The 12,729-nt window shown below is 36.0% G+C and overlaps 1 protein-coding gene and 1 pseudogene across 4 annotated transcripts in view; both read left to right on the forward strand.

The window, feature by feature from the left end:
• LOC120072502 overlaps nt 1-12,729 on the forward strand; it is a 70,998-nt gene that overhangs the window by 14,159 nt on the left and 44,110 nt on the right. For all 4 annotated transcript variants that reach the window (XR_005480510.1, XM_039024876.1, XM_039024874.1 and 1 more), the window contains 5 exons: nt 5,771-6,426; nt 6,558-6,675; nt 6,798-6,914; nt 7,130-7,224; nt 7,857-8,005. Coding sequence is in view for 3 of the 4 variants with exons in the window: in XM_039024876.1 (XP_038880804.1) it covers nt 5,771-6,426; nt 6,558-6,675; nt 6,798-6,914; nt 7,130-7,224; nt 7,857-8,005 (1,135 nt within the window). In the remaining variant the exon portion in view is untranslated. The remainder of the gene's footprint in view (nt 1-5,770; nt 6,427-6,557; nt 6,676-6,797; nt 6,915-7,129; nt 7,225-7,856; nt 8,006-12,729) is intronic.
• On the forward strand, nt 3,101-3,219 carry LOC120074779 (annotated as a pseudogene).

Genomic DNA, 12,729 nt, shown 5'->3' on the forward strand with positions numbered 1-12,729 from the left:
TTTTTTTTTTTTTTTTTTTTTTTTTTTTAAACAGAAACAAGTCTTTCATTGAAATAATGAATGAGTCCAATGTTCAAAGTACAAAAGATGAAACAAAATTCAAATGACAAACTTGCCAATACAAGGCTAGAACCAAATTACAATGTAGAGACTGCGATCTTAAGAATAATTAAAATTCTTGGTGAGACTACAACCTTAAAGAATAATTAAAATTCTTACAAAATTCTTGGTGTTCTTTTTGTTTTCTCCTTCGGGATTTATGTTCTTTGAGCATTAGTATCTTTTCATTTCATCCATGAAATCTAAAAAACAGATACTAGCAACAAGGGGCTGAAATAAGAGAAAACTTACCAATAATGAAAATAACAATAAAAGCCTGAACATAATAAGGTATAGTAAGATTCTTGCTGCCAAAAGATAATAATGCTATGATTTGTTCTTCTAAAACATGATTGCGATTTGACTAGTTCTTGCTGCATTTGAGATTCTTTACTATGTTGGTTGCTACTTGACTATCACCAAAGATTTTGAATAAAGAGTGAGTTTTTATTCTTCTAAAAGCTTCTGAATGACATTCCTTCACAAATTTCTAGAGCTAAAACTTGATATTCAGCTTTTATGTAGTTTCTTGCTGCAACTGCTTGTTTTTTACTTTTCCAAGTGGCTAAGTTGCTCCAAATGTTAGAGTAGTATTCATATGTGGATCTCCAATTTATTAATTCTTCAGTCCAATAGAGCTCTACCATCATGCTTGATGACTTTTTAAGCAATAATTTATGATTTAGAGTGCCTTTCAAGTATCTTAGAGGGTTTAAAAGAGATTCTTAGAACATGAAACAAACCCACTTCGGGTGTGTCACAACACAAAAAAACCAAATTATGGCTGAAATTCCTTTGCTTGACAATCTTGAAGAAACGGGAGAAAGCTTTCCTAAACATATAGCAAAATGAAGTAGTCTTAAATCCCAATTTCTCTCCATTAATGCAAAAGAGGAAGTTGGAAACAAAAATGTAAGCTGATTTCACTCAACAAAGGTGACTTACATACCTGTTCTTTTCACAGGATAGTGGCCACTAAATCAGAATTTGTCCTTTTATTTGACGCACTCTACACAAAACGGACAAGCCTCTAGGTTCTTCTACTGCTAGTTTGAAACCCCATCTCAGCACCACTATCGATAATTCTGAATTGCTCTTCATTGAACAGGACATTTGGAATGCGGTTTGTAATCTTGGATCTAACAAGTCCCTTGACCCTGTTCTTTTCACGGCTAAATTCTGTAAAAATTTTGATGCATCCTTAAGAATGACCTATTGACTTACAGTCTTCTTATGATTATTAACAATTGGAGGGCTCTCCTTTATTAGTTTTGTGGGAGGGGGTTTTCTCAACCATCTGCCCTTAGGCTGTTCGTTTTGGTTCTTTTGATGAATATATACATCTTTGTTTCCTATATAACTAAAAGGTGTTCCAGGTTTTTTTTAAGAATGGACTCATAAATGCAACGAGACTTTTCCCTTATTCTTAAAAAGACCAATTTGCGAAGAGTTGGAGTTTTAGGCCAATAAACCTTATCACCAGATTATACAAAATCCTTGTTAAAGTCCTTTCTAGACATTTAAGATGGTCCTTCCTCTTTTTCTTTCTTTCTTTTTTTGAAAAAGAAGATATAAATTTTTTTGTTGATATAGTGAAAAGAGACTACTGCTCAAAGGATACAAACTCAACAATCACTTTTTTCTCTTTTCCCCCATATTGAGGTCTCAAATTATGAATCTGATGTTATTGTAAGTAGTGTGAAACTTGACTTTTAACATCATGGTTGCCCATGTAAAAAAGATATAATTGATGGTTCTATTCTAGATAATTGAAAAACTCTGTTCCAGACACCCATCAAATCGGATTGCCCACTTCTACCGTTTCAGATGGAATTCAATCATCAAGTAGTGACATTTTTATACAAGAAAAGTTTCTCTCTTAAGTCAAGGTGTGCGGTCTACAATTTAAAGAAATTTCCTCTATTGTTCTTTAGGGAGTTGGAAGAAAGTTATTTTTTTTAAAAAGGAAATTAGGCTTTTTATTGATGAAATTATAAGAGACTAATGCTCAAAGTACATAAATCTCAAAGGAAGGAAAGAAAAAAAAACAAGAGAACATCGATAAAGGAAAAAATAAACTCTTAAATCATCGGTTGACTAAAAAATTAAGCTGATAGGTGAAGGTAAATTTAATTATATATCATCCAACACTCCCCCTCACTTGTGGGCTTGAAATATGGAGAATACCCAACAAGTGGAATCAATATTAATTAGGAAAGAAATAATATTGCAGGGACTTGAACATAAGACCTCCCTAGACCACTTGCTCTGATACCATCTTAATTCTTAAATCACCAATTGACCTAAAGCGTAAAAGCTTAAGTCGATAGGTGAAGGTAAATTTTATTATATATCATCTAACATAAACATCCCAAATAATACATTAAACGTGAATAAAGTAGCCAGCAAAACGATGGAATTCCATCCTTTGGCAGTAAGATGAGGCTGAAAGAAAATGTCCTCGCATACAAGAAGATTGAGGTGATTCATAAGACTTTAGCTTAAATTCTATTTTGTTCTGATTGTTTTTTGAAGACTTGCTTTGGCTTCTTCTGTCGGTGATACCAAGATTGGTCTTTGTGGTATTATTGTTTGATGTTTGAGGAGATTTAGATGTTCCTAGCTTGGTTTTGTCCCGCTTCTTACTTTGAGCTTGATTAAAGTCATCCTTTTGGTTTGACTTTTGAACTGAGATTCTAAAGTTTATGAAGGGTTCAATATGGCTAGTATGGTGAATGCTTTAGTTTTTTAACTTTTTCAAAGGCCTGAGTCGGTGGGATTTGTTTACGATTCTTCATTTGTTGATGGTTTGTGCTGGTCACACAACTCTTCAACTCTGAGGCCTTTGATTCAAAACCATGAATTGGTTGTTCTAGATTTATGATCAACTCATTTGTTTCGGCTTATATTAGATTCAGCTGGTCTTAAGGCTTCACCCTTGTGCTCTGTTCCCAAATCTCTTATGTGTGGTGAGTTTGTCTTAGAAAAAGATATTGAAAGTGGGTGCGATTATACCAGCACTAATGCATCGGATTCGATAAGACTTTCGTAGTTAAGCGCGCTTGGGCGAGAGTAGTACTAAATTGGGTGACCACTTGGGAAGTCCTAGTGTTGCACCCCTAAAAGAAAAAGAAAAAAAGAAAAAGATATTGAAACCTTGTCAAAAAGCATACAATTGAGCCCAATATTACTTCCCACTTAAGTTCTGTCATGAATCTTTAGAAGAACTTTCTTCAAGTTCACTGTATGAACCAACAAAATTGTAAAAGCTTCTTCAATCCTTATTAAATAAGGAGTCATTTAGATCTTGAGAACACAAAGGAACATGGTCTTTTTTCTGGGTGTAAAATTTAGTGAAGAGTTCATAAAAGCAATCACTTCTTTCTTTGATCCTTTTTGGTTCTTGTAAAGGCGCTTTGTTGTGCAGAATATTTGCATTTAACATTTTATCCTTTGATTCAATAATGAATTCTTTCCAACTATAGAATTTTGACGGTTGAAAGATGATTATTGATAATGTAAGACCCAAATGTGTGGGAGAACTTCATCATCTATACATTAGAGTTCAATATGTAGGAATACATGAAAGCCCTAAACTAAGTATTGAAATAGGGAAAGAAAACAACACAAGGAGTTTACGTGGAAAACCCTAATTCAGGGAAGAAAAACCACGGTAGAAAATAACTTATTATTTTTATCTCACTTTACAATAGACCCAACCCTAGATATAAATAGAATAATGTGAAACCCTAATTTAGCAAATATAGTAAAAAGACAAAAATGCCCTTAGGGCTAATTTAACATATTTCAACACTAAGAATAGTAGAATTACAATAAAGGACAAAAGATTAATAAGCTTCTAGACAATTTTCAACATAGAAGGTTTCATCTTCATTGATGCAACAGAAGCAGTTATTAACCAAACTTCTAGACTCCATGAAATTTGCTTGTTGAATGGTGAACCCAGATGAATAGAAGACAAACCCAATCAAGAACCTCGATAATGTTGAATCTTAGTATTTTCTTTTGTATTTCTTTGTCCCTCATCGTTGATAGCTTGTTCTTGTATTTGGTCTTGCTAAGGGTGCTATGGGGATGTCAAACTTGTTGTGATGCCCGTGTGTTCCTATTGATCCTTTAGCTGTTTCTACTATTGTATCTTTGTTTGTACTTTGAGCATTAGTCTTATTTCACTAATTCAATGAAGAGGCTTGTTTCCATTTAAAAAAAAGAATCAAGAACTAAGAAAATCTAGTAATAAGTTGTGCCATGGAGTAAACTGTTGGCTTTAAACGCCATGGAGTAAACTATCTGAAAAGAACAAGCAAAATCCAACCAAAAACAAAAAACAGCGAGCAGAACTGAAGGAGAGAAACTAACGGTGATGATTAAGGATGGCAAGAGTGACATCTGCGGAGAATGACAATGGAGAAGGAAGGTTGGTGACAAGCAAAGCGACAACAACAACGAAAACCCACAAACATGAAAAGGGGTGAAAAACCACAAAAAAAAAAAAAGGGTAAAGCAGAAAACCCACAAACGAAGACGGCGGCTCGATATCAGTTAATTTTCAGTATCCCAATTTATTATAAGTTTTCATCCATAATGCCTGCTTAGGTGATTTCGACCTTTGAAAGAATCTTGATTTCGTTCTTTTGGGAAGGCCTTAAAGGAGTAAAAATCACCCATTTGGAAAAATGGGAGCTGGTCTCTAAAAGTTTGTTTGATTGGAGGTCTTGGAATTGGTGGTGTATATCAAAGAATTTTGGCTTTAAAGGCTAAGTGGGGCTGGTGGTAAATGCTTGAAGAGGAGTCCCTTTGTCGTAGAGTTAGCATCCATGACAATGATCGGTTCAATATGGCGCATCTCTGATTTTTGGAAGTTTTGCTTAAAGAAGTCTTGGGATAATTGGCCTTTTCTGCATTTTGGAAGTCCAATTGCCCTATGAAGCTTTAATCTCTGGTGTTATGGTCTAATGCAGATAAGCATCTCTCAGAATTAGCTTGGTTTATGGCTTCTTCTTGGTGCTTTATTTCTAAATTATTGGAATGCATTTATTTTTCATGATTAAGTCTAATGTTCGGTGGCTATAGTTTTGATTTTGATTATATCATGTTGTAATTTTATTTTCCTATCATTTATTGTATTTTGAGTATTAGGCTCTTTTCATTTCATCAATGAAAAGTCTTGTTTCCTTTTCAAAAAACGAAAATGGTGGCATGAAGTGACGGCAATGGTAACTATGGCTGACGACGTCGACGGAGATATCTTATCTCCCTTCTTCCATTTGGAGAATATGGTTTGAGTGGAGCACCCAAAGGGATGTCTCATCTCCCTTCTTGTTGTATGAACCATCGTATAAATGTTGTATGTGCTTAGCAAATAGAATAGTATGTGAGCATTCTCTCATAATTTTCTGTTATTTGAAGGATAAAACTGTGAGGGTAACAAGTAAAATATTCTGACAAATCAATGTAGGACTAACAGCCTTACTTGAATTGGATTTGTTTTAGAGTTCTAAGATAAATGAACGTAGGACTCTTTTTTTCATTTACTTCTGTATTTGTGTGTTTTTTAACTTCCCTTTTCACTTGAGAGACCACGATGATTTTTATTCCCTACCACGATGATTTTTGTCCCTAAACTTGACATATCACTATGGGTGTGCAGGTTGAATACAAAAAACAGAGGATGTCCTCACCAGTGGTTTGGTTCTCCTTGATATCATTGTATGCAAAGAATGCTGCAGGAAAACATTTAAGATTGAACTGTTGTCCCAGATCTGGAGTTGTAAATATATCTGGCACTGATGATAGGGATACGGCACTATGGAGAATATTTTCTTGGACGCCTGGAGGTCAAAAAGGTGATACGGACTGGGAACCATACAATCAGTTTGCTAAAAGAAGTTTTTATCTAGTGAACAAAAACAATGACTGTGGTATTGCCTTCGTTGATGGGGTTCCAGAATTTGTCAGAAAACCTGGAAATCCTTTTAAATTCAAAATCATCCATGATTTTCCTACAGTTCATGGTGTTGCTGATATAAACCATTATTTTGCTGGGAATGCTGAAACCAGTCGTGAACAAAATTCCCACCCAGATGAGAGAATAGGAATTGATGGGACGTTTCCAAGAATACATATTTCAATTTATATTTCTCTCACCATCGTTCATGACATATCTGATACGAGTGACATATTGCCTCTCGTTTGTGGTTGTCTCAGTAATATGAATCTGACCCTACAAATTTCATCAAATAAAACCAGGGTTCTTTGCACTTCTACTGCTGAGCTACATTATTTTGATGCACAAAGAAATTCGTGGTGAGTATTTGTGCTGAGTGGAAGTATGCAGTTACCTTGATGCCAGGCCATTTGAAGATCTATCTTTTAGTGATTCCCCTTAATTTAGTTTCAATTCCTTTTCATAACATTTTCTTGAATTTGTAATGCAGGCAAGGGATTCTCAAACCAGTTGATATTTTCCTTTATTACCGTTTCAGTGCAAAAACCAGTAGCACAGGAACAATTTTGCATGGGGTTCCTGTGCATATTTATTGTAGAACGAAGGAGGTACTATCTTTTTCTTACAGGAAACAGTGACTATCATTTAATTTAAGCAGTTTCTTGACTCTTCAGTTAGCCCGTTTTTTCATTACACATCTCACTAATATGCTTTTGTGGTATATTGGTAGTTGGACATATCCTTAAATGAGACCTCGCTGGATGTAATTCTCTTTGTCATTGGGAAACTAGATTTGGCTGGTCCGTATGTAGTGAGAAGTTCCATAATTCGTCCAAATTGTTGCAAGGTTTGCTTTTCAAGATGTTATTTATTATGGAAAATATTCAATAAGATGATTGATGGGGCGCAACTTGCAGAAATTCTTGTCTAATGGGGAATTTAACATATCCAATTGAAGGGAAGAACCGATATAATCATTGATAGACTAAAATGAAGGGCAAATCTACACATATTATACAAAGATTACACTGGCCTACATTTTCATCTGCATTTACATTACAGGTGGAAAATCGGTTTGGGGTCAATCTTCAGTGTCAATTCCACAACAAGAAGAGTCTGACGATAGGAAAATTTAAGCCTGCTTTCATCTCTCTGAGGTACTTTAATTTGCATATATTTACTTCTTAGCTCTTATATCCTTGCACTTAAAAATAGATTCCAGAAGAGAATCTCTATTAAGGGTTTTTATCTTAATTGGAATGCTTTAATCTTTTCATTGTAATTCATAATCATTTATCTATTATTTACTTATTTTTCTATTTTCCTGTTGGAATTTCTATCATTTGAGTGTAAATATCAGTTGCCAAAATTCAGTCTTTATTGTTATTATTTTTTCCATGTATGTAATAGGTCTCTTGTGTATATAAGAAGACCTAAGTTACAAAGTATAATTTAGAATAATATATTTTATCCTCTCAAAATCAAGATGGTATCAGAACAAGTGGTCTAGAAAGGTCATGTGTTCAAATCCCATAACGTTATTTTCTCTCCAATTAATATTGATTTCTGCTTGTTGTGTCTTCTTCATATTCCAAGCCCACAAGTGAAGGGGAGTGTTAGATGATATAATATTAAATTTGTCTTCACCCATCAACTTAAGATTCTGGCTCAATCGGCGACTTAAGATTTCCAACTTTGAGTATTAGTATCCTTTCATTATATCAATGAAAAGTTTCATTTTCTTTTTTTACAAAAATTAATTATCTTGGGGGCATTGCATTTTTACAAGGCACGCAGGCTCACTTGACCAATCTCGTGAGAGCGGATCGGTTATTTCATTTCAACTTGGTGAAACTGAAAATTTTACAACAACTATCCATATTTGCGACTTACAACCCCAAACATTTTCTTGGAGAACACGCATAAAATCTGTGAAAGGTAACCTCAATTTTCTTCTTTTTCATTACTGGTAATTGACTTGTTTGCTTATTAGTGTGTTCCCAGAGAAATATAATATTCTGTATATTTCAAGAATGTAAATCCAGGTCTTCTTATACAAGAACTCGTTAAAAATAAGAAAAAGGAATAGAAATAAAGCTGACATAATTATAAATCATTGAAAATTCTCGGATTGGATAGGAGGAAAGAAAAAAATAAAGCTCTCCTAGCCTAATGGGTTTGGCAATATTACAAAGAAAAAGAAGCTGTATGGAGAAAGGTCACAGATGCAAAGTGTGGCTCCTTCTCTCATAATAACAAACCTGGTATGGTCCCTTTGTCTACTGCCCGTTTTTGTTTTTTAATTTTTTTTTAGAAGAAACTATTTCATTGATGGAATGAAAATATCCAAAGAGTACAAAATGGAGCCCCATTTATTGGGAGAGGAGAGTTCTATGGCTAGAACTAATTTCTTTAGCATCTTATTGTATTGAACCATGGTGCATTGGTGGGGTCTTTAATATAACAAGATGGGCTCATGAAAGATTTCCTTTTGGAAGAATGACTAAAGGAATGAGAAGATTCCATAAATTTATAAGTGATGCTGGACTTATGGAAGTTCCTTTATTCAATGGAAGTTTCACTTGGTCAAGAGATGGTCCCTCTACTTCACACTCTTATTGACCGCTTCTTGGTTTCTAAAGAATGAGATGAACTTTTTGTTAACTAAGGCCCAAGAATTCTCTGATAATTTTCCTTTACTTTTGGAGGCTGGTTCGGTTATGTGGGGTCCGACTCCTTTCCATTTTTTCAATAGCTGGTTATTAAATAAGAATGCTGTTATGTGATTTTAAAGCTGCTGTGTACAGAAACTTCAAGTGGTTGGGCTGGTTTTGCAATTAGTTCAAAGTTAAGAGAGGTGGAAGAAGCTGTTAAATCATGGTCTCATGATTAACTCAAAGGAAGACGCAGGAGATGAGTCCTCTCGGAATTGGCCTTTTATGATACAAAAGGTGAAAATAATTTGCTTTCCTCTCTGAACATGGAACTTCGGCTTGCTGTTAAGGGAGATCTATTGAATCTTTATACTCTTAAGGAAAGAAAGAAATTTGATTCAGAAATGCAAATTGAATTGGGAAGGCCGTAAAGGAATTTCTTTTGGGAAGGCTGTAAAGGAAGCAAAATCAATCACCTGGCTAAATGGAGCTTAGTCTCTCAGTCTCTTTTAAACGAAGGTCTCGGTTTGGGAGGACTTAAAGTCAAAAACACGGCCTTGCTTGCTAAATGGGGCTGGCGGTACATGGAGGAGAATTCCTACTAGCGAAAGATTATTGCCAGCATCCACGGCAAAGGTCCCTTTGATTGGCATTCATCTGGAAGGTATGGGAATAGTTTGCGAAGCCCGTGGATAAATATCTCAAAAAGCTGGTCCAAGGTGGAAGATTTAGCTCCCTTTGTTGTTGGTGAGGGAAATAGTGTAAATTTTTGGTAAGACCCTTGGCTTTTTCCTTCTGCACTGTCCTCTCTTTTCCCCTCTGTTTAGGATCTCTTTATTGCCAAGGGGCTCCATAGCTGATCACTGGGATCATTCTCTAAGTTCTTGGTCTATCACTTTTCGTCGACTGTTAAAAGATGAGGAGATCGCTCATTTTCAAGCCTCGTTGCTTGCATTATCAGAAAAGTTAGTTTCATCTAGCTCGAACAGCCGCTATTGGTCCTTGGAAGCCTCAGGCTCATTCACAGTCAAGTCCCTCACAGCCCACCTCTCCTCCAAGAGCCCAATGGAGATCTCCCTTTTTAAAGCTCTTTGGAAATCTAAAAGCCCAAGGAGAGTTAACATTCAGATATGGATTATGCTCTTTCGTTTGTTAAATTGCTCCATGGTTCTGCAAAGAAAATTACATTCAGCTGCCTTGCTGCCTTCTGTTTGCCCCTTATGCAATTCGGCAAGTGAAGATTTACAGCACCTTTTCTTCTCATGTACTTTTGCAGAAAAGTGCTGGTGGTCCTTTCACATGTTCAACTTTGTAGGGGTATTTGGTGATAGTTTCAGAGGCAATCTAACTTATCTCCTCTCGAGTCCCTCTCTCCCAAAAAAGCCACGGTTGCTTTGGATCAACATGGCCAAGGCTATTCTATCAGATATTTGGTTTGAAAGGAATAAGAGAATTTTCCATGATGCTGGGAAAAATTGGGAGTTTCGTTTTGATTCAGCTAAAAGGAATGCTTCAGCTTGGTACTCTTTGAACAGAGAATTCGATGGCTTCTCAATACAAGACATATTTCTAAATTGGCAGGCTTTTATCTTCCCAGCACCTTAATTTACTCCAGATTTTATTCGTTGTTCTTCTCTTTTATTGAAGCGCTGTATTTTTATTCCTTTTCAAGTAGGCACGGGTTATCCCATTTTTTTGATCTTTATGCTCTTTGTATAAATCTCTTGTACTTTGGAGCATTAGCCTCTTTTTATAAATTAATAATAAAGAGACTCGTATCCTTTTCAAAAAAAAAAAAAAAATATTAAAAGTATGGAGTCTTAGATAGGGAAACCATTATTGTATGTTGCCACCGCTCGAGATATCTGGGATGCTGTTCAGAAATTATATTAAAAAAGATAGAATGCATCTTGTCTTCATACTCCGCGCAAACAAGTTCACGAGCGCAAACAAGTTCACGAGCGCAAACAGGGGACGATGGATGTCACTTAGTACTTTAATAAACTGTCCCTAATCTGGTGGAGATGTACTTTTGTCGCAAAATTATTTGGGACTGTCCGTGTGGAGGTGTCCAATATTCCAAAATTAAGGAAGTAGATAGGGTATGTGATTTCCTAGTTGGTTTGAACTCCAAATTCGATGCAGTGTTAGGCCGTATACTTGGACAATGATCTATACCTTCTCTTATGGAAGTGTGCTCTGACGTTCGCCTTGAGGAAGATAGATCCAATACTATGAATATCACTACTGTGTCACCTATTGATTCTGCTGCTTTAGTGCGAAATTATCTGGCAATGATGGTGACAAGCACAATGAGAAACAAACTCCAGTGTATGAACATTGCAAACAACCTTGGAATACAAAGGAGAGTGCTAGAAATTACATGGTAGATACCGAATGGTAAAAGATGCCTTTCGAATGACAAGTCCAATCCTGGTCGTGCATTTGTAAATGAATCTACGAGTGTTTCCCAGTCACAATCTCAGGTGAATTGTCAAAGTGACTTTACTGTCCCTTCTCTTAGGGCAATTGCTACATCAAAACCCTTAAGTCTCTTGAGTATAAATGACAATAAACTATGGATCCTTGATTCAGGGCTACAGATCATTTAACTGGGTCATCTGATAACTTCCTATCATATCTTTCGTGTGCTAGTAAAGAAATGACTAGAATTGCAGATGAGTCTTTTACTCCTGTTGTTGGCAAGGGTCCTATTTCTCCCTTCCATAGTTTAATTTTACAGAATGTGCTGCATCTACGTAAAATATTTTACAATTTGCTATCTATTGATAAGATAACCCGAGATCTAAATTGTCAAGTTGCCTTCTCACTGGATAATGTTTTCTTTCAAGATTTGAGCTCGGAGAAGACGATTGGCATTGCCCGACACAATAGGGGACTTTACTTCCTTGATGATGATGCTTCTAGGAACAACTAGAGGACTAGTTTGTTATCTTTGTATTTTTCAACTTCAGAAAAAAATTGTATGTTGTGGCATTTTTGCCTTGGTCATCCATATTTTCAATATATGAAACTTTTATTTCCTCATTTATACCATAAAGTTGATGTCTCTTTTCTTTCTTGTGATGTGTGCATTCATGCAAAACAACATAGGGTCACCTTTCCCTCTCAACCTTATAAACCTTTTCAGCCCTTTAATCTTAATCATAGTGATGTTTGGGGTCCCTCTAGTGTTACCACCTCTTCAGGAAAACGTTGGTTTGTGACATTTATCAATGATCATACCACTATTGAGACTCGGTTTAATACTAAAATTGCTATCGTTCGAAGTGATAATGATCATGAATTTCTCAATAATACTCTTCGTGAATTTTGGTCTTCCAAAGGCATTGTTCACCAAAGTTCGTGTGTCCACCTCAACAGAATGGAGTGGCTGAAAGGAAAAATCGTCACCTCTTCGAGATTGCCCGATCTCTCATGCTATTTACCTCTCTTCCAACTTATTTGTGGGGAGATGCAGTTCTTACTGCAGCTCATCTTATTAACCGAATGCCTTCTCGTGTTCTCCAATTCCAAACCCTTCTTGAATGCCTCAAGGAGTCGTACCCGACCACACGACTCATTCTTGATGTTCCTCTTGGGGTTTTTGGGTGTTCTGTCTTTGACCATAGTCATGGCCATAACCAAACTAAGTTTTCCCCTCGTGCTCAGAAATGTGTCTTCCTTGGATATCCTCTTCACCACCTATTGGAAGATATACCAAAGGCATGAAACTTTTCAACAATTTCATTGATTCAGCCAGCCTACTAGAAATTCCTTTATCAAATGGAAAATTTACATGGTCCAGGGGAGAAAACTCCACCTCTAAATCTCTGCTGGACAGATTATTTATCACTATTTACCAACTCAAGGGTGAATCGCCAGGTACGTCTTCTTTTTGACCACTTTCCATTGCTCCTAAGTGCAGGCACTATTAGTTGGGGCCCCTCTCCCTTCAGATTTTGTAACAGCTTGCTATCTAACAAAGAGTGTTATTTCCATTGAAAA

Source organism: Benincasa hispida, chromosome 3 (genome assembly GCF_009727055.1).
Source record: "Benincasa hispida cultivar B227 chromosome 3, ASM972705v1, whole genome shotgun sequence".
Taxonomy (NCBI): domain Eukaryota; kingdom Viridiplantae; phylum Streptophyta; class Magnoliopsida; order Cucurbitales; family Cucurbitaceae; genus Benincasa; species Benincasa hispida.